Below are 20,602 nucleotides of genomic sequence, written 5' to 3'. Positions count from 1 at the left end.
AGCCTCCACAGCTCAGGCGGCAGAGCTGGGAATCAAACCCGGTTCCTCCAGATTAGATACACGAGCTCTTAACCTCCTACGCCACTGCTGCTCCTACGCAGGCAAGCAAATGCGGAGCCCCTCCTCCCCATTTTTGCAGTGGGAGAGCAACCCTTCCTCCAGAGGTCTCCTCTCATGCAAGGGGCCGCTGCCCGCTTCTCTCTCCCCAAGCCTCTAAGAAGCTCCTCTGGTCCCTGTGAAGTAGCATGAAGCTACCTCCCCTCTTCACCCCACCAGTGATGCTCAACAGCCAGCGTGGCGTAGTGGCGAAGAGCAGTGGATTTTGATCTGGAGGACCGGGTTCGATTCCCCACTCCTCCACGTGAGCGGCAAACTCTTTATCTGGTGAACTAGGTTTGTTTTCCCACTCCTCTGCACGAGGCCTGTTGGGTGACCCTGGGCCAGTCACAGTTCTCTTAGAACTCTCTCAGTCCCACCGACCTCGCAAGGAGTCTTTGCAGGGAGGGGAAAGGAAGCCGTTTGAAAGCCACTTTGAGACTCCCGACAGGAGAGAAAAGTGGGGCCCGAATCCAAACTCTCCTCCTTGTTCAACTCCTCCTCCGTGAATCCGATCTCTGCCCACTTTCCAAAGCTGCAGGCCCTCGCAGAAGGGCTTCATTAAAGGCATCCTTCAATATGACGGTAAAAAGGACTCCCAACCTCTAAGCCAAAGGGACTTGCCCTGCAAATGCAGCAGCCCCTTCTCGGCAGAACAATTAAGTCAAAGAGACCGACAGTGGAGCCACAGACTCGATTTCGGTCTTTGAAGATGATCTGCGTTAATTAAAGCAAGTTCCAGAAAGCTAAAAAAATATATATATAGCAATTGGCAGCCGACTGGGCTGCGCAGAACTCCTTCCTCGTTTACAGCAGACAAGGGGCTAAAGGTGAAATGATCTTTGCCCCTCCATTTGCCCCTCTAGCTGAGCTCTCACTCTCGAGTAAGAACATGCGGAGGATGACTTCAAAAACGGAGGTTGCTCGATGCGGATCCTGCCATTCGGAGCTGCGCTCCCAGTCTCTTTACGGAGGGGCAGATTTGCCCCGGGGCGGCTCCACGCAGCAAATGTCCCCCACGGCCGGCCGACGCAGACCCCCGCCTCTGGCCCCCCCGTGCGCATTTGGATGGATTCACGAGGGAGCCTCGGGAATCACCTAGAGTCGGCCGGATCTTTCCTGGCGGCACATTCTGCTCTCTCAGGCAACCAGCCACAGAAGAGTGTTCTGCCCGGCCAGCAGCCCCCCCCCCCTCCTTCCAGCTAACCTCCCATCTTATGCACCGTCATGCTGTTTTGGCAAGGGAGGCGTGCACGGTCCTTTATGTCCCCCCCGCCCCGCCCATTCCAACTGCCGCCGGCTCTGCTGCCCCCAGCCACTCTCCCTTCCTTAAAGACAGGCCTGGGACCTCCGTACCTTCGGGACCGTCTTGCCCCACATGTCCCGGGAGGCACCTCAAAACATTCGCTCTCATGCCGCAGCAGAGGCAATTTGCTGGTTACAGATCCCTAGCCCCTCAATGATGCCCAGTGGCTGGATTCTCTCCACTCGGGCCAGAGCTTTTACAGCTCTGGTCCCTGCCTGGTGGAACGCTTTCTACCTCCAGGGGCTACTGCCCTGGCCCTGCGTGGATCTCTAAGTAGAATTTCGCCAACAGGGCCTGCACAGAAACGGAGCTGTTCCATCAGGGCCTCGGGGGTCCGGCCGCTGATGCCCCCCCCCTCCTCTCTCCCTCTCTCTATAACATCTGTCTGGACCTACTCCAAGTTCACCCTCCCTCCTCCTCCCACTTTTTCTTTTTAGGGGAGTTGCTAGTAAGGTCGCCATCGCTAGTTCTTGCAGGATATTAGGATGCTGCATTTTAATGGGGTTGCAATTTTTAGCATATAGGAGCTATATCATTTTTAACTTTGATTTCTATTTGTGCTCCTGGTATTTGTTTTGTTCTTGTTCGGCCACTTCTCTGGAGCCCTTCGGGGGAGGGCGGTTTATAAATACAATAAATAAATAAATTAAATAAATTAAAAAGGTCTAGGGTCACTGTGACTGCCTTCTGGGACATTTTCATCCTGCCCTCCCAAGCAAGGCCTATGAGGTTCTCCCATGCCCGATCTGCCAACGCAGCCACCTTGCGAGGCAGGCGGACTGGAGGGAGAGTGACTGATTCTGGGGGGATCTGAACAGAGGTCTCCTGGGTGCTACTTCAGAACCCTAACCACTACACTGCACTGCCTCAGGGGCGTACTGCCCTAGGGACATGGGGAAACATATGTCCCCAGGGGCACGCCCCGCCCATGTGACCAAATGGCGTGCGCCCCAGCCGCATGCCACCAAGCCTGCCCCCCACCCAGCTTTCAAAAGCCGGCTGGCACGGAGGCCAGGGCTCAGGGGGTGGGGCCATGCCCCCAAGCCCCCCTGAGTGCGGGGGGGAGGGCACCCAGAGAAGTTGTTCTTCTGGGTGCCATTCCTCCCCCGCCACACACACATCTCTGCCCTGGCTTCCAGGGATGTTGCCTAATTGTGTCTGTCTGTGTCCGAAGTACAGGGAGTGTCGGGCCTGGACAGCGGCTTTCCTGACTTGCCTCTCAGGTGACTTTCAATTCAGGTTCTGAAACCCACATGCCTGTGTGACTTTTCTCAGCCCTGTGGCTCACTTGCCACCTTGCCCCAGCTCACGGTGAGTGCCGTCGAGTCGCAGCCCACCTAGGATGACTCGGGAGGGTTTTCCACGCAAGAGGTGGCTTGCCACGGCCCACCTCGGTGTAGCAGCCCTCACGGCTACTTCCTTGGCTGGTCTCCCAGCCTGGCAAACACTTAACCGGGCTAGACCCTGCTCCAGCACCGGACAGTGGTGGCGGAACCTTTAGACTCCAGGCATGACGCAGGGACTATGCAATTCCCTAGTCAGTCCCTGCAATTGGCCATGCTGGCAGGGGCTGATGGGAATTGTAGTGCATAACATCTGGAGTGCCAAAGGTTCGCCACCACGGGCTTAGGACAAGATCAGTCCAACCTGGGACTGACGGCCAAATGGCCCATTCTCAGGGCGGAGCTTCCCCGGGCCCCGCCCACCCACCTTCTGCAAGTGCATGTTCTTCGTCAGCTGCTCCTCCAGCATGTTCTGCAGCTTCTTGTTCATCCTCAAGCTAGCTCCTCGGGCTGCCTCCTGCCTGCTCTGCACTCAGAGTATCTCCGCAGGGACGCTGCTCAGGCTGCTCCTCGTCCACCGCCCAGGCCCTGTGACACGTCTGCCGGAAGAGAGGAGGCTGTGCTTTAATGGGCAGCTCGCAGGTCACCAGAGAAGCAAACCTCTGGTCTGGACTGTACCGCTTCACAGAGCCCACCGACATAAAACCGTCCGTTGCCATAGAAAAAACTAGCATGCCAGGGGAAAAGACCCCTGCGCCCTGATATCCAGCTTTCTAAGTGTGGGGATTTTTTGTACGGGAGGCACATTCCATTACGCGAGCCCCCACTTAAAATTTGAAGTGGTGTAGCAAAGACTAAGGTTTATTACCTCAGGGAGAATGAGGCACTGGGGAGAAATCACACAGTATGTTGAAACCTTCCTGCCCTGGGGCCTTTCCTCAGACCATGTCAGACTGGCAGAGCCTTCTTGGCTGTGGCCCCCTCCCTCTGGAACGAATATTCTTTCAGGCTACCCGCAGAGCTCCTTCCCTGACAGGTTTTAAGAAGCACCTGCCCAAGCATTTGCAGGCAAGCGGAATATATGGCGGCTGCCTGGGTCCTTACTGGGACCCCATGAAGAGTCCATATTGGACTGCGGCTCTGTCAGCTGCACTGGCTTTAGGTGGAGTAGCGGATCTGCTCCAAATTCTAGTTTTGACATTTAAAGCCCTAAATGGTCTGGGATCAGTGTACTCAAGAGAACATCTCTCCTGGTATACGCCCTGGAGAGCACAACGCTCGGCTTATGACAACCTGTGGGAGGTCCCCAGCCCTAGAAGCATCTGGCTGTTCTCATCTAGGGCTTTCTCAGCCTATCCCCAGCCTGGTGGACCGAGACCCGGGCCCTGCGAGGCGCATCACAGTTCAAGCAAGCGACCTGCAAGGCAGAGCTATCCGGCCAGGTCAATGGTCGAGGCCAGCTGTGGAAGTTTATTGTCCGTTGTTGCCTGGCCCTACTCTCCCCAGTCCCCCCTTTTCTTCCCTTCCCCTCTTTCCCTTTCTATTCCCCCCCTCTTTCCATCCCTGGAACTGGAACAAGGGATAAAGCACCGCTCCACCCTCCATGTGGCATCCTGCATAGCTAAATTGTTAGATTGCTTTAAACTGTACGTGCATTCATTGTTTTATGACTGCATTCATTGGCTGCAACCTTCTCTGAGCCCGTTTGAAGGGGAGAATATGGGATAGCAAGCTCATCATCATCATCATCATCATCATCATCATCATCGACAACAACAATATCCTTCCTGTGCTGATGAAACTGTCTTTTTATAAAAGCAGGCTGTTTTTCTAGCTGTGGGATCCTTGTGGCTTCGTAAGGATGTCTGCAGGTGGCTCTTATTGGAAGCTGCCTGGGGAGTCCAGCGTCCAGAAGGTGGGGCAAGAGCAGGAGAAAGAATATCGTAAAACTCCTCAAGGAAGATGGCTTTCCTTTACTGCTGCCGAGGGGGTCGCCTTCCCCACCCTGAGCGACCGCCCTCCTTCCCAGATTGTACTTCGTCCAGCAAGGAGCAAGTGTCCCCGTGGCGCCGCACGCTCAGTCAGGTCTGGCAACGTTGCCAAGCCAATTCAGGGCGAGGGCAGCAGGCAGCGTGGCCGTCTGAATTGGCGTCAGGGAAAGAGCTGCGTTGCAAACATTTTCACTCCTGTTTGGTTTCCCCGACCCGACCCCAAAACCATCAGACTGGAAGAGGCATTTTGGAAGGGGTGGGTCTGTTCATCTGACACATCTTCATTTCGGTTCCATGTTACATTTCGGCAGAATCAAGACAACGGCCGGGGGTGGGGGTGGGGCATCCACTTCCCCCCACCCATCAACCTCCCCCACAAACCGGCACTTGTCCTCTTCCGGTGGGGGAGGCATCTGGATTGCCCTCTGCCTACTAGCCATTACTCACCACTGTCCTTTCCCAAAGCCGGCGATGGATCTCATCTCTTCAGGGGGCTGATGTAAATTTGGGGTCTTTCCCCGTAGGAATGCTGAGAACCGTTCAGCCGTGAAATTAGCAACACAGCGGGGAAAGAGATAACAGCCCCTCCTCCACCCCACCCGAGGAAACCGCCTCAAAAAAAGGCAAAAAATGGGGAAAGAAATTGAATGGGATTTTCACCTGTCTGCCAGGAGGAGCAAGCCAGCAGCTCTGCTGGGGGACGGGGGTGAAACCGAACTCGGAGAGCAAACAGAGAGCAAACTGCCGGGCACGCCAGGCGGGTCCCGTCTAACAGCAGCTGCAGCCCCCATTTAGAGGGGCAGACAAGCAGGGGACCAAAACCAGCGAATGAATCTGTGTGGATGGGGGAGGCGCAGGAGGTGGCCGTGAGGAGCTTTCTTGGACAAAGGTTCATCAGTTCCAGCACCAATTCAATCCGAAGACGGGTGGGGGTGGAAGTGTCTCTGTTCTTTAGGCGATGAGGGTTTGTACCAACAGCGTCCCCGTCCCCCCGAGGAGGAGGAGGAGGAGGAGGAGGAGGAGGAGGAGGAGGAGGAGTTTGGATTCATATCCCCCCTTTCTCTCCTAGAGGAGACTCAAAGGGGCTCACAATCTCCTTGCCCTTCCCCCCTCACAACAAACACCCTGTGAGGTGGGTGGGGCTGAGAGAGCTCCGAGAAGCTGTGACTAGCCCAAGGTCACCCAGCTGGCGTGTGTGGGAGTGCACAGGCTAATCTGAGAGAAAAACAGGCAGCTCTTCCAGTCGGAAAGGAGAAGGAGGGGCAGCCTTGGAAGAATGAAATCCCCGGGGGCTGCACACAGAACATTTCATTTAAACACCTTCAAAATCCTGTTATGTTAAATCAGGGTCGCCTTTACCACAAATCCATCGAAAGGTTTTAAACCTCAGCCACTGACGAAAATCCTGCTGGAATAAAATGGCACTCCCAACACTTCGGCCAAGAGCAGCCTTTCAGAGCATGTGCAGGGGACTTCTTCCACCCCACGGTGACTGAGCCCCACCCGTCTGGGGCCTAGTGTGAAAGGCACGCAGGTTAGGCTGGGGGCGGCTAGCAAGCTGCCAGCCAGCCTGTGACCTGAAGGGCGAGACCAGTCAGATTCTGGCAAGCTCTGATCTGGTCTCCGCGATTCCTGCAGCCTCGACCACAGACATCCTGAAGCCTCTTTGAGCTGCAACCTCCTTCCTCTTGGAAATGTGTAGCCGGCGGGAGGCACCCTGCCTACAAATGCGCCCTCCCAGTATTAAAACACTGTGCAGATGAGACTGAACCGCTAGGCAACACACTACTTTCTCGAGTGCTTGGACAAGAAGTAGTAAAGGGCTGAGATGGACAGCCAGGCAGACCTTGAGGTCTTGACCCGGGATGAGCTTTCGGAAAGGCCCACGCGACCACCCGTCCACCCCCGCCAGTGGCTGTCCACTGCAATTTGCTCTCCCCGATTCCCCAGAGCAACTCCAGGCTGAAGCAACTGCGACATTTCGATCGATCCCGCCTGCTCTCCCTGCTCCGGGGCTTCAGCCCTCATCAGCCTGGCTGTCTCTCAGGACTGAAATCCTTCTGCAGCTGCAGCTTGTCTCTCAACGCGCCTTGCCTCTCATCTGCATGCACGCCAGCCCCTCTTCCCCAGCTGAGGGAGGCAGCCAAAAACCCTCTCCCGGTGTCAGCTCTTCTGACCGGGAAATGCAAAGTATCCTGCCTCCGTGCGTGCCTGTGCCCCGATTCGCAACGCTCAGGGCAAGGTCAGAGTTGGTTCTTTGCCGTCGTGGCCTCTGCCAGCAACCTGTGTCACCCGCCTGCAACTGCAACGGCCTATTTGAATTCGAGCCTCCAAGTCGCCCCTTAACGGCAAAAACCACATGCCAGTTGACAAATTAAAATCTTGCAGCCTTCTGCAACCGCACATTTTTATGCCAATTGGCAATTTTTAAAAACTTTGTGATTACCGTGCAATGATGCACATTTTATGTAGTCACAGGGATCAACAAAACCCTGCAAAGGGCAGTGGAATCTGGCTGCTTAATCACTGGAAATCCTATTGGGCCCTCTTCCTCACACGAGCTAGACATCCTGTTCTTCCCTACCTGAGAGATCCCTTCAAACACTGCCTGCGTGAGGGACAGAAACTTGCTTTTTAAAAATACAAAGGTGAGAATCCAGACTCCCGAGGTATAGAATTCAACAACCGATTCCAGAATTGTGTATTTGAATCTCTGGGATCGCATGCACACACAATATATATGGGAACACATCGAGTCCTGCTTACTGACATGGATTGGAAGGATGGGGAAATATCTGCTTCCTAAGCCAGCCTGATTGGTATTCAGTTTAAAAGAGGCGACACAGGACAGGGCAGATTCTCAAGCTACTGGCAGCGACCTAGTCTCAAAAGAATTGCAGCAGACACATCAGTGCTGGGTCTGCCACACACAGCCTCCCTTTGCACACCTGTTGCTGCTGCTCACCCGCCAGCCCTGCAGCCTTCCAGCTCCAAGCCAGACAGACACAGCCCCGCCTCTGGAAGGATCCCCTAAAGCTGCCTGGGGGGGGGGAGCTCTTAGGCCTCAGAACCACGTTCCTCCCACAGCTACAGCCCATCCCATTGGTCAGTTCTGGGCGTGCATGCATGAAACTCACCTGGTTATCTCCAACACGCCAGCACACAGGTAGCGCACGGTAGGACACTGCTCTCAGTGCGCAGTGCGTCTGTTGCGCAAAGGCCATCTGAGCGGCGCACGCAGCTCAGACCCAAACCACGAGTCCCATTTAAAAGCACAGATTTCAGAACAGCCAGATTCACAGGCGACGGGTGCCACTGGACAAGCGCTTCACTACTTTGTCCGTTTGGATGAGATAATTCTGAGACCTGTTCTCAGTTCAGGACTCTGATCAGCCAAAGCAAATACAGAGCTCCTGCACTGGGAGTGGAAAATCATGCAACGGGGAAGACCCCATAGAACTGGAATGCCTTCGCCTGATGGGCGTGTTGGCACCGAACCCTTACAAGGCCCAGCAGTGGCGTACTGCTCATGGGAACATGGGGTATCATGTTGCATCATGTTGGGGGGCGCGTGCCGGGTGTGACAAAACAGTGTGTGACCGAGCTGCACGCCACGACGCCCCTGCCCTCCACCCGGCCTTCCTGCAGGCCGGCTTCCCTGCCCTAGGGAGGGCAGGAGCTGGCCTGCAGGGAGGCCGGGGGGGGGGAGGGCGGCTTGGCAGCAGGCAGCACAGTCTGAGCCGCCACCCCCCCAAGCCCCAGCCTCCCTGCTGGCTCCTGTAAATGGGGCGCGGGGAGCCGGGCCGGTAGGACGGGGAGGTGGTCATGCCCCCGGGCGCCATCTAGACCCGCCACGGAAGCCCAGACTCTTCTGACTGCCTCTTGAGAATTCTCCAGTGCTGGGGGCGTCAAGCTCACCCCTTCCCGCTGGAGCCGGGCAGTCCGCTCTCTGCCGTCATTCAGGGCCTCAGCCCACTCGGCCTGCTTGTGCTCCCGGGATTGGGCCAGAAGGGACCTTTGCTTGAGCCGCCTTTGCTCCATCATCCAAATCATAAGGCCAGGCTAAGCACCCAGGAGTTGTCAAGGCAGCCAAGGGGAGCGTGGAGGCAGGCCAAGGGGTGGTTTAGAGCAGCAGACTCTAATCTGGTGAATCGGGTTTGTTTTCCCCGCTCCTCCACATGGGCGACTTTGGCCTAGTCCTAGTTTCTCCAAGAACTCTCTCAGCCCCGCCTGCCTCCTCACGAGTCGTCTGCTGCAAGGAGAGGGAGGGAAGCAACTTATAAGCAGCTTTGAGACCCTTTACGGGAGAGAAGGGGGGGTATAAATGCCAACTCTCCTTCTAAAAAAGTGGGGGACACGCGCACATGCCCACATCAGAGACTCTTGGGGCAGGAGGGCCAAGTGGTTGGAGCCAAAGGCCAAAGCTACTCTGGGCTCTGGTTTCCAAAGATTTGGAGGGCAAAACAGACGATGACTGACAGAGGTAGAAGGAACCAGCAGAACACTCAGGAAGAGGAGGAGGAGGAGGATTGTATTTTTAGCGTTCATGAAATATTCACCGACTGGGCTGTGTGTTGCCAAGCTGAGGCAACAGCGACCCTGCGCAGGCTATTTATAACCGGCTCCTGTTCCTTGTCCACGGTGTGGTTGCGCGTGGCAGGCCAGCTCACCTCATTCGGGCTGCCCCTGCCCCAGATTAGCCCCTTCACTAGGCGGTGCCCCACGGGGGGTCTGAGCCGTAGACCCCTAGCATGGTCCACGCTGGCCAAAGAAGGGCGGCCGACGCACGGCTGAATCGCAGACAGGGGTGAGAACCGGGGAAGGTAACGCAAAAGATATGGGGGGGGGAAGGGGAGACTCCGAGCCAGAGGAGATCGAGATGAGCGTGGGAGGCCCTCTCCCCTTTCAGACCCGGCAGCAGGACTGTTGTGGTGCGAGCAGGCTGCAGAGGCCACCCGGTGAGCACACACCTGCAGGGATGCACTCGGCGGCGCTGGGGCAGCCGGGGTCCCTCGCGGCCCGTGTCCCGGCTTCTCGTGCTGGTTAACTTGCCGAGAGATTTGCTGAGCCTGAAGCTTTCCCGCCCCCGGAGCAAAGAGTTGACGGCCGTCCGCGCTTCCAGCCTGGCGTCTTTCAAGACCAGAAGCCCTGAGCTGAGCCAGCTCCCTCCGGACCCTTCGACCGGCATCGCTCAGCAAGCGTGTCCTTCCACCCCCACCCCCACCCCCACGCCCAGCAGGTCACCTCCAGCACGGCACTGGACACTTGGGCTTACTGCCCTCCTAAGCCAAATATCCCACCTACTTCAAAAGCCAGACCAGTCAGACATTCTCTCAGCCTAGCCCAGGGATGGCGAACCTATGGCAGGGGTGCCAGAGGTGGCACTCAGAGCCCTCTATGTGGGCACGCGCAGAGTCAGCCCCCCACACACATCTAGGCTGGCCTGGGCTGTTGGGCTCGATTATTAGCATTAAACCTAAGACCTAGTTTTGGGGAAGCAATATAGGTAACCCTGTTAAGCGCTGTTAAACCTCACTGATTTTCATGCGAAGAACTAAAGTGGGATCCTTTACCTGGCAGTAAGCTTGGTTGCTGGCAATGGGGCTTGCTTTTGAGTAAACCCTCCTAGGGTCGTGATTCACCCGTTGGAAGAGTTGCACGGTTGCTTCAAAGCAAAGCCACCGACTGCCACCAAGCTTACGCCTCTGAGCCAACCGTTTTTTCTAAACTAAAACCTCAGTATTCAGGTTGAATTGCCAGGTTGGCACTTTGAGATAAATAAGTGGGTTTTGGGTTGCAGTTTGGGCACTCGGTCTCAAAAAGGTTCGCCATCACTGGCCTAGCCTACCTCGCAAGGGTGCTGTGAGGATAAAACAGAGGCGAGGAGAATAACATTAGCCACTTGGAGTCCCACAGGGGAGGAAGGCGGGGCACACGTGTACTAAAAAAAGTTAACACAAAGGACAGGGTTGATCCTCTCTCAGCCTAGCCTACCTCGCAAGGGTGCTGTGAGGACAAAATGGAGGAGATAGCAGGGGAGAAAGGCGGGGCACAAATGTATTAAATGAATGAAGAAAGAAAATACCTATCTTCATGCTTAGGAGCAGAAACCACCCTGGGCAAAGAAAGCTTTGGTGTTGCACGAAGAGCAAGTGCGGACACGAGAGCCCAACCCCGCTGGCTTCTGTGGGGGATGCCTGCTGATCTTCAGCTATTCTCCCCCCATGTCTAGGAATGGCTACTTGTTCTTCCTGAACCAAAGATGCTGGCGTTACAGCTGGATCCGAGCCCGGGCCCATCCATCCACCCACGGGGTAGACCTGGGCTCTGCGTAAATCTCCCTCCTGCCTCTGTGATGCACCAGCCTGGAACTCAGAGCTCTGGCAATCTCAGCTTCCATCCAGATATTCCATCAAAGCAGGCTGCTAGTCCTCGAGGCGCCACAACTCGGCAGAATCTCTCAGCCGTCTGACAGAACCAAAAACTGCAGCTCATCCCAGCTGCCCTTGAACTGTACTGGCCTTCCAGCCCCTCCATGATCTCCACACGGGGCGATCAAGAGGCTTCCTACAGTCCACGGGCTTCCTCTCGGCTCCTTCCACTGTTCATGAGCGCAAATAACCAAACCAGGACACCTTTGAGGTGACTTGAATTCTCTCTCACACTTATGGACCACTCTCACGCCCATGCTAGGTTACGATCACGGCTCCTAATAGCGCCCCCCCCACCCCCCCCCCCCCCAACCCCCCCCCCCCCCCACCCCCCCCCCCCCCCCCCCCTCCCCCCCCCAATCCCGGGGGCCCCGGCCCCCCCCTCCTTCCCCCCCCCCCACCCCCCCCCCCCCCCCCCCTCCCCCCCGCCCACCCCCCCCGCCCCCCACGCCCGCCTCCCCCCCCCCCCCCACCCCCCCCCCCCCCCACCCCCCCCCCCCCCCACCCCCCCCCCCCCCCACCCCCCCCCCCCCCCACCCCCCCCCCCCCCCACCCCCCCCCCCCCCCACCCCCCCCCCCCCCCACCCCCCCCCCCCCCCACCCCCCCCCCCCCCCACCCCCCCCCCCCCCCACCCCCCCCCCCCCCCACCCCCCCCCCCCCCCACCCCCCCCCCCCCCCACCCCCCCCCCCCCCCACCCCCCCCCCCCCCCACCCCCCCCCCCCCCCACCCCCCCCCCCCCCCACCCCCCCCCCCCCCCACCCCCCCCCCCCCCCACCCCCCCCCCCCCCCACCCCCCCCCCCCCCCACCCCCCCCCCCCCCCACCCCCCCCCCCCCCCACCCCCCCCCCCCCCCACCCCCCCCCCCCCCCACCCCCCCCCCCCCCCACCCCCCCCCCCCCCCACCCCCCCCCCCCCCCACCCCCCCCCCCCCCCACCCCCCCCCCCCCCCACCCCCCCCCCCCCCCACCCCCCCCCCCCCCCACCCCCCCCCCCCCCCACCCCCCCCCCCCCCCACCCCCCCCCCCCCCCACCCCCCCCCCCCCCCACCCCCCCCCCCCCCCACCCCCCCCCCCCCCCACCCCCCCCCCCCCCCACCCCCCCCCCCCCCCACCCCCCCCCCCCCCCACCCCCCCCCCCCCCCACCCCCCCCCCCCCCCACCCCCCCCCCCCCCCACCCCCCCCCCCCCCCACCCCCCCCCCCCCCCACCCCCCCCCCCCCCCACCCCCCCCCCCCCCCACCCCCCCCCCCCCCCACCCCCCCCCCCCCCCACCCCCCCCCCCCCCCACCCCCCCCCCCCCCCACCCCCCCCCCCCCCCACCCCCCCCCCCCCCCACCCCCCCCCCCCCCCACCCCCCCCCCCCCCCACCCCCCCCCCCCCCCACCCCCCCCCCCCCCCACCCCCCCCCCCCCCCACCCCCCCCCCCCCCCACCCCCCCCCCCCCCCACCCCCCCCCCCCCCCACCCCCCCCCCCCCCCACCCCCCCCCCCCCCCACCCCCCCCCCCCCCCACCCCCCCCCCCCCCCACCCCCCCCCCCCCCCACCCCCCCCCCCCCCCACCCCCCCCCCCCCCCACCCCCCCCCCCCCCCACCCCCCCCCCCCCCCACCCCCCCCCCCCCCCACCCCCCCCCCCCCCCACCCCCCCCCCCCCCCACCCCCCCCCCCCCCCACCCCCCCCCCCCCCCACCCCCCCCCCCCCCCACCCCCCCCCCCCCCCACCCCCCCCCCCCCCCACCCCCCCCCCCCCCCACCCCCCCCCCCCCCCACCCCCCCCCCCCCCCACCCCCCCCCCCCCCCACCCCCCCCCCCCCCCACCCCCCCCCCCCCCCACCCCCCCCCCCCCCCACCCCCCCCCCCCCCCACCCCCCCCCCCCCCCACCCCCCCCCCCCCCCACCCCCCCCCCCCCCCACCCCCCCCCCCCCCCACCCCCCCCCCCCCCCACCCCCCCCCCCCCCCACCCCCCCCCCCCCCCACCCCCCCCCCCCCCCACCCCCCCCCCCCCCCACCCCCCCCCCCCCCCACCCCCCCCCCCCCCCACCCCCCCCCCCCCCCACCCCCCCCCCCCCCCACCCCCCCCCCCCCCCACCCCCCCCCCCCCCCACCCCCCCCCCCCCCCACCCCCCCCCCCCCCCACCCCCCCCCCCCCCCACCCCCCCCCCCCCCCACCCCCCCCCCCCCCCACCCCCCCCCCCCCCCACCCCCCCCCCCCCCCACCCCCCCCCCCCCCCACCCCCCCCCCCCCCCACCCCCCCCCCCCCCCACCCCCCCCCCCCCCCACCCCCCCCCCCCCCCACCCCCCCCCCCCCCCACCCCCCCCCCCCCCCACCCCCCCCCCCCCCCACCCCCCCCCCCCCCCACCCCCCCCCCCCCCCACCCCCCCCCCCCCCCACCCCCCCCCCCCCCCACCCCCCCCCCCCCCCACCCCCCCCCCCCCCCACCCCCCCCCCCCCCCACCCCCCCCCCCCCCCACCCCCCCCCCCCCCCACCCCCCCCCCCCCCCACCCCCCCCCCCCCCCACCCCCCCCCCCCCCCACCCCCCCCCCCCCCCACCCCCCCCCCCCCCCACCCCCCCCCCCCCCCACCCCCCCCCCCCCCCACCCCCCCCCCCCCCCACCCCCCCCCCCCCCCACCCCCCCCCCCCCCCACCCCCCCCCCCCCCCACCCCCCCCCCCCCCCACCCCCCCCCCCCCCCACCCCCCCCCCCCCCCACCCCCCCCCCCCCCCACCCCCCCCCCCCCCCACCCCCCCCCCCCCCCACCCCCCCCCCCCCCCACCCCCCCCCCCCCCCACCCCCCCCCCCCCCCACCCCCCCCCCCCCCCACCCCCCCCCCCCCCCACCCCCCCCCCCCCCCACCCCCCCCCCCCCCCACCCCCCCCCCCCCCCACCCCCCCCCCCCCCCACCCCCCCCCCCCCCCACCCCCCCCCCCCCCCACCCCCCCCCCCCCCCACCCCCCCCCCCCCCCACCCCCCCCCCCCCCCACCCCCCCCCCCCCCCACCCCCCCCCCCCCCCACCCCCCCCCCCCCCCACCCCCCCCCCCCCCCACCCCCCCCCCCCCCCACCCCCCCCCCCCCCCACCCCCCCCCCCCCCCACCCCCCCCCCCCCCCACCCCCCCCCCCCCCCACCCCCCCCCCCCCCCACCCCCCCCCCCCCCCACCCCCCCCCCCCCCCACCCCCCCCCCCCCCCACCCCCCCCCCCCCCCACCCCCCCCCCCCCCCACCCCCCCCCCCCCCCACCCCCCCCCCCCCCCACCCCCCCCCCCCCCCACCCCCCCCCCCCCCCACCCCCCCCCCCCCCCACCCCCCCCCCCCCCCACCCCCCCCCCCCCCCACCCCCCCCCCCCCCCACCCCCCCCCCCCCCCACCCCCCCCCCCCCCCACCCCCCCCCCCCCCCACCCCCCCCCCCCCCCACCCCCCCCCCCCCCCACCCCCCCCCCCCCCCACCCCCCCCCCCCCCCACCCCCCCCCCCCCCCACCCCCCCCCCCCCCCACCCCCCCCCCCCCCCACCCCCCCCCCCCCCCACCCCCCCCCCCCCCCACCCCCCCCCCCCCCCACCCCCCCCCCCCCCCACCCCCCCCCCCCCCCACCCCCCCCCCCCCCCACCCCCCCCCCCCCCCACCCCCCCCCCCCCCCACCCCCCCCCCCCCCCACCCCCCCCCCCCCCCACCCCCCCCCCCCCCCACCCCCCCCCCCCCCCACCCCCCCCCCCCCCCACCCCCCCCCCCCCCCACCCCCCCCCCCCCCCACCCCCCCCCCCCCCCACCCCCCCCCCCCCCCACCCCCCCCCCCCCCCACCCCCCCCCCCCCCCACCCCCCCCCCCCCCCACCCCCCCCCCCCCCCACCCCCCCCCCCCCCCACCCCCCCCCCCCCCCACCCCCCCCCCCCCCCACCCCCCCCCCCCCCCACCCCCCCCCCCCCCCACCCCCCCCCCCCCCCACCCCCCCCCCCCCCCACCCCCCCCCCCCCCCACCCCCCCCCCCCCCCACCCCCCCCCCCCCCCACCCCCCCCCCCCCCCACCCCCCCCCCCCCCCACCCCCCCCCCCCCCCACCCCCCCCCCCCCCCACCCCCCCCCCCCCCCACCCCCCCCCCCCCCCACCCCCCCCCCCCCCCACCCCCCCCCCCCCCCACCCCCCCCCCCCCCCACCCCCCCCCCCCCCCACCCCCCCCCCCCCCCACCCCCCCCCCCCCCCACCCCCCCCCCCCCCCACCCCCCCCCCCCCCCACCCCCCCCCCCCCCCACCCCCCCCCCCCCCCACCCCCCCCCCCCCCCACCCCCCCCCCCCCCCACCCCCCCCCCCCCCCACCCCCCCCCCCCCCCACCCCCCCCCCCCCCCACCCCCCCCCCCCCCCACCCCCCCCCCCCCCCACCCCCCCCCCCCCCCACCCCCCCCCCCCCCCACCCCCCCCCCCCCCCACCCCCCCCCCCCCCCACCCCCCCCCCCCCCCACCCCCCCCCCCCCCCACCCCCCCCCCCCCCCACCCCCCCCCCCCCCCACCCCCCCCCCCCCCCACCCCCCCCCCCCCCCACCCCCCCCCCCCCCCACCCCCCCCCCCCCCCACCCCCCCCCCCCCCCACCCCCCCCCCCCCCCACCCCCCCCCCCCCCCACCCCCCCCCCCCCCCACCCCCCCCCCCCCCCACCCCCCCCCCCCCCCACCCCCCCCCCCCCCCACCCCCCCCCCCCCCCACCCCCCCCCCCCCCCACCCCCCCCCCCCCCCACCCCCCCCCCCCCCCACCCCCCCCCCCCCCCACCCCCCCCCCCCCCCACCCCCCCCCCCCCCCACCCCCCCCCCCCCCCACCCCCCCCCCCCCCCACCCCCCCCCCCCCCCACCCCCCCCCCCCCCCACCCCCCCCCCCCCCCACCCCCCCCCCCCCCCACCCCCCCCCCCCCCCACCCCCCCCCCCCCCCACCCCCCCCCCCCCCCACCCCCCCCCCCCCCCACCCCCCCCCCCCCCCACCCCCCCCCCCCCCCACCCCCCCCCCCCCCCACCCCCCCCCCCCCCCACCCCCCCCCCCCCCCACCCCCCCCCCCCCCCACCCCCCCCCCCCCCCACCCCCCCCCCCCCCCACCCCCCCCCCCCCCCACCCCCCCCCCCCCCCACCCCCCCCCCCCCCCACCCCCCCCCCCCCCCACCCCCCCCCCCCCCCACCCCCCCCCCCCCCCACCCTCTCCCGCCCCCCCCCGCACCCCCCCCACCCCCCCCCCACCCCACCCCCCGCCCCCCCCGCCCCCCCCCCCCCCCACCCTCCCCCCCCCCCCCCCCTCCCCCCCCCCATCCCCCCCCCCCCCACTGAGAGAGCTCCGAAGAGCTGTGACTAGCCCAAGGTCACCCAGCTGGCGTGTGTGGGAGTGTACGGGCTAATCTGAATTCCCCAGATAAGCCTCCACAGCTCAGGCGGCAGAGCTGGGAATCAAACCCGGTTCCTCCAGATTAGATACACGAGCTCTTGACCTCCTACGCCACTGCAGGGTGAGGGGAAGGACTGCATGCAGGGAGGCCGTTTGTTTGCTTAGTTCTAGCCGCACCATGTTTTCCAATGAAAAAACGATTGCGCTATTTGATCATTTGCTCTTCCGAAAGCCAGTTTCCCTCAATCTTGGGAGAAACCCCAACAAGCTCCTTTCAGAATTTGGGGTAAAGGGTTTTTTGGAAAGGTGGAAAAGGCCCATCCTTAGCAGAAGTCAAGATCAGACTCAAAAAGGCATTTGGGCATTGGTTGCCATTACTTTTCACAGCCAAATTACCCGCCCAGTTGAACAGTCTTTTTGTTCCCAAGGAATGGGATTAAACTCACCAAACAACAGACACGCAGCGTGTCAAACCAAAGAGCTGCCCTGAAAAAGGATGCTCCAGAAAAAATAATTAGGTACTGTCTGCAATGCCAGGAGGGCATTCACATCCCGGGAATAATCTCCACAAGTGGGTGCTGACCTTTAAGGCCTTACGCGGCCTGGGACCCTCGTACCTTCGGGACCGCATTACCCCATATGTCCCGAGTCGACCTCTGCGTTCAGCAGAGGCCAATCTACTGGAGATCCCTGGCCCCTCAATGATGCGGCTGGCCTCCACTCAGGCCAGGGCCTTTACGGCTCTGGCCCCTGCCTGGTGGAACACTCTACCACCAGCTGTCCGGGCCCTGCGGGACCTTGGAGAGTTCCGCAGGGCCTGCAAGACCGAATTGTTCCACCGGGCCTTTGGAGAGACCAGCCGCTGAAGGTGCCCTGCTCTATCCTCCCCCCCCCCCCGCTGTATAGGGTCCCTAACATCATCGGGACCCATTATTCTCTTTTGGGAGGGTTGCATATGGGTTTGTGGGATACTGTTTTAGAACGTAAATTTTAAACTTTTTATATGTTTTATATATGATATTATATTGTTCACCGCCCTGAGCCCTTCGGGGATAGGGCGGTATATCAAATCAAATAATAAATAAATAAATAAGTGAGGGGAGCCTTTGCACCATCCGCACAAGCGAAGGGATGCTGCTTCTTCAAGAGAAACTCCAGCCCCGTCCCCTGTTTGTGGCCAGGCCACGCCCTCCCAGGAAGTGAAGATCCACCCCATGGTTGGAGCCATGCCTCCCCCAGCAGACAGCTCAGGGACCTGTGGCTCCTCCGGCCATCCAGCCAGGCTCTCTCTGCCGCTGAGCCCCCTCACCTTGTTACTGCCAGCCCCGGAGCCTTCTTTCATGATCTCACGATAGCTGAAGGAGGAGATGCTGCTGCTGTCGCCCGTCTGCGCCCGGCTTGGTGAGCTGATATCCGCCAGGACAAGATCCTCCATCCCTGCGGACAAAGGGTGGCGTTAGAGCAGACGGTTCAGAGGCGTTCTGGTTCGGGGGGGGGGGGGGGGGAGAGGTCAGGATTGCTGGGGATCAACAGCCCCCTGCTTGAGGCACTTGCTCCTAATCTTCAGATATCTGGAGATAACTGAATTGGCTTAAGCTGACGGAAAAGCACTTTGAGCATGCTCAGGGATACTGCCTACATATACTTATTTATTGATGTTATTTATAGTCCACCTTTCTCTCTGAGATTCTGGGATTCAGAGGGAGTCAATACAATCAGCAGGACGGGATACTCAGCAGACAGTGAAATAGGATTTGGGTTGCAGAACCAAACAGAAATGTAAAAATAAAATCGAAGCAAGAAGAAAGAGAGTCTGGATTTATACCCCGCTTTTCTCAACCGTAGGAAGTCTCCAAGCAGCTTATAAATCCCTTTCCCTTCCTCGCCCACAACAGACCCCTTGGGAGGCAGGTGGGGCTGAGGGAGTTCTGAGAGAACGGTGACTGGCCCATGGTCACCCAGCAGGCTTCATATGGAGGAGTGGGGAAACAAATTCAATTCACCAGATAAGACTGCTGCTCAGCTGGAGGAGCGGGGAATCAAACCCGGTTCTCCAGGTGAGAGTCCACCGCTGTTAACCACTACACCACGCTGCAAAGCAGAAGTAGAAATAACTTTGAATGTCTCCTGCCTTGGAAACCCTCGGGGGGCTTCAGTTGGCTGTAACTTCACAGCACTTTCCAGCAGCAGATCCCCAAGATCCCATTTTATGTCATGGCGGGGGGGGGGGGGGGAAGGAGGTCATACTTTCTTCAGTCTTTTACAATTTGCCATCTTGACCATTTGCTGTCTACTTGCACTGTGGTACACAACCAGCCTCCTCTGGAATCCCTCCAGTCAACTGGATGTTGTGGTTTGTCCGGACTGAGTGGCTGTGGGATGGTTCTGAAAAAACCACAATAGCCAGTTGATCCCAGCCGTGAAAGTCTTTGACGACACCTTCCAGTCAAGTTACTGCTAGTTCCCAAGAGAGGAGCCCCAAGCACTGAAATCCAGTGACGGACATATGCCGAGAGCCTGAGTGAAATCTGGGGGCAGAAGAAATTGCTCGCTGGCCCTGAATGGCTCCGAGTCCAAATTCAGGAACTCCTCCGAGACAAGGTTATAATTACTCTCGTGCTCAGCAATCCCAAATAACTTAAAAACATAAATGTCTTATTGGATTAGATCCACTCGGTTCAATATTCTCTGCAAGCATCCCAGCCGCTAGCCAGCCGCTGCCTAGTGGAACAAAATCTACCTTCCCCCATCCCCAGGGGCAGGAAGAACCAATTTCAAAAAAAACGCTGCTGCCTCTTAGCGCATCGTCCTCAGGGCAGCCACCCACAATTAATGATTAAATCGGAGGGAAATGAGACAAGACCGAACAAATTAACCCACCAGGGAAGAGACCCACAACAGACCAACTGCGAAACCAGCAGGGGAGAATATGGGAGAAAAGAGGCGGCACAACACTGGATTAAAAGGGAACAGTGACTAAATCATGAACAAGCAAAGGCCGGGGGATGGCGGGGGGGGGGGGGGGTTCCACCTGCCCCCAAAGGCCCAATCAGAGCCCCCACAATCAAGATGCTGCCATACTGCAGAGGAAGTTTTACCTTCAGAGGTTGGGGGCATCAGCAGCTGGGACTTTTTGGGGTGCGGGGGGTGCTTATGTGACTTATGATGGCCCATAGGGTGGCCTGCCATTGCCTGCCCGTGCCCAGCAGCCGTGGGCTTCCTTGGTGGTCTCCCATCCCAGGGCTAACCCTGCTTGGCTTCCAAGCTCTGGTGGGAGTGGGCTAGGCTGGGCAAGGGCTGGGACCTCTGAGGCTGGCCGGAATGATCAGGAAGGTCTGCATGGGTTAAAACAGACCTTTGTGCCCTTGGCCCTGGGCTGTTTAACGCTTCCAGCCCCTTAGATCAGTGGTGGCGAACCTTTGGCACTCCAGATGTTATGGACTACAATTCCCATCAGCCCCTGCTGATTTGTAGCCCATAACATCTGGAGTGCCAAAGGTTTGCCACCACAGCCTTAGATGGTGCCCAGAAGCCGATCAGCAACCAGCAAAGATCGTTTGAGACCAGCCACACACAGTCTTGATCACTGACTGCAATTAAACCGGGGTGGGTGGGGGTGGGGTAGTGTTAATTTTTTTTGCCCTTTGAACCCATCACCCTCTCCCAGTCCCCTCAACCTCACGGACGGACAGTCATGAGGTTCACCAGGTAAGCCTCTGCCGCTCAGGTGGAGGAGTGGGGAATCATTGGGCTCTCCAGATTAGAGTCCACCCGCTCTTCACCACGCCCCCTCAGGCTGGCTCTCAAGAGACAAGGGCAAGATGCAAGTGAGGTTTGCAAGAGCATCCGCGCGCACACACACGTGCGCGCTCTCTCTCTCTCAAGCAGGGGTGCACACAGCAGATGGGTGAATGGGGTTTTCGGTGCAGGCCGTCTGGGGCACTCGCCAGGCCCTGAAATAACTGAGTGATCCGTTTTTTGAAAGGGGAAATATTTTTAATGGCTACAAAGCTTTTGAAGGGAGGCAGTGCCTGGGAGGAGAGGGGTCCTGAGGAGGGGGCTCTGTGGGCTCCCAGGGGACAAGGAGGTCATTTAAGAACACAAGAGGAGTGCCCCGGTGGGTCAGGCCAGCAG

At 64.5% G+C, this 20,602-nt stretch overlaps 1 protein-coding gene across 1 annotated transcript in view; it reads right to left on the bottom strand.

Moving 5' to 3' along the window:
* GRIPAP1 (GRIP1 associated protein 1) overlaps positions 1-20,602 on the bottom strand; it is an 86,227-nt gene that overhangs the window by 6,681 nt on the left and 58,944 nt on the right. Inside the window, exons 22-28 of the mRNA XM_048487614.1 lie at positions 17,778-17,905; positions 9,647-9,799; positions 9,347-9,466; positions 8,553-8,738; positions 5,337-5,625; positions 5,124-5,205; positions 3,113-3,206 (exon numbers count right to left, since the gene is read on the bottom strand). Of these exons, the coding sequence (XP_048343571.1) occupies positions 3,113-3,206; positions 5,124-5,205; positions 5,337-5,625; positions 8,553-8,738; positions 9,347-9,466; positions 9,647-9,799; positions 17,778-17,905 (1,052 nt within the window). The remainder of the gene's footprint in view (positions 1-3,112; positions 3,207-5,123; positions 5,206-5,336; positions 5,626-8,552; positions 8,739-9,346; positions 9,467-9,646; positions 9,800-17,777; positions 17,906-20,602) is intronic.

The sequence above is a fragment of the Sphaerodactylus townsendi genome, linkage group LG03 (assembly GCF_021028975.2).
Source record: "Sphaerodactylus townsendi isolate TG3544 linkage group LG03, MPM_Stown_v2.3, whole genome shotgun sequence".
NCBI classification, from domain to species: domain Eukaryota; kingdom Metazoa; phylum Chordata; class Lepidosauria; order Squamata; family Sphaerodactylidae; genus Sphaerodactylus; species Sphaerodactylus townsendi.
Note: the sequence above shows the minus strand (reverse complement) of the source record. Positions and strands in the feature narration are given on the sequence as shown.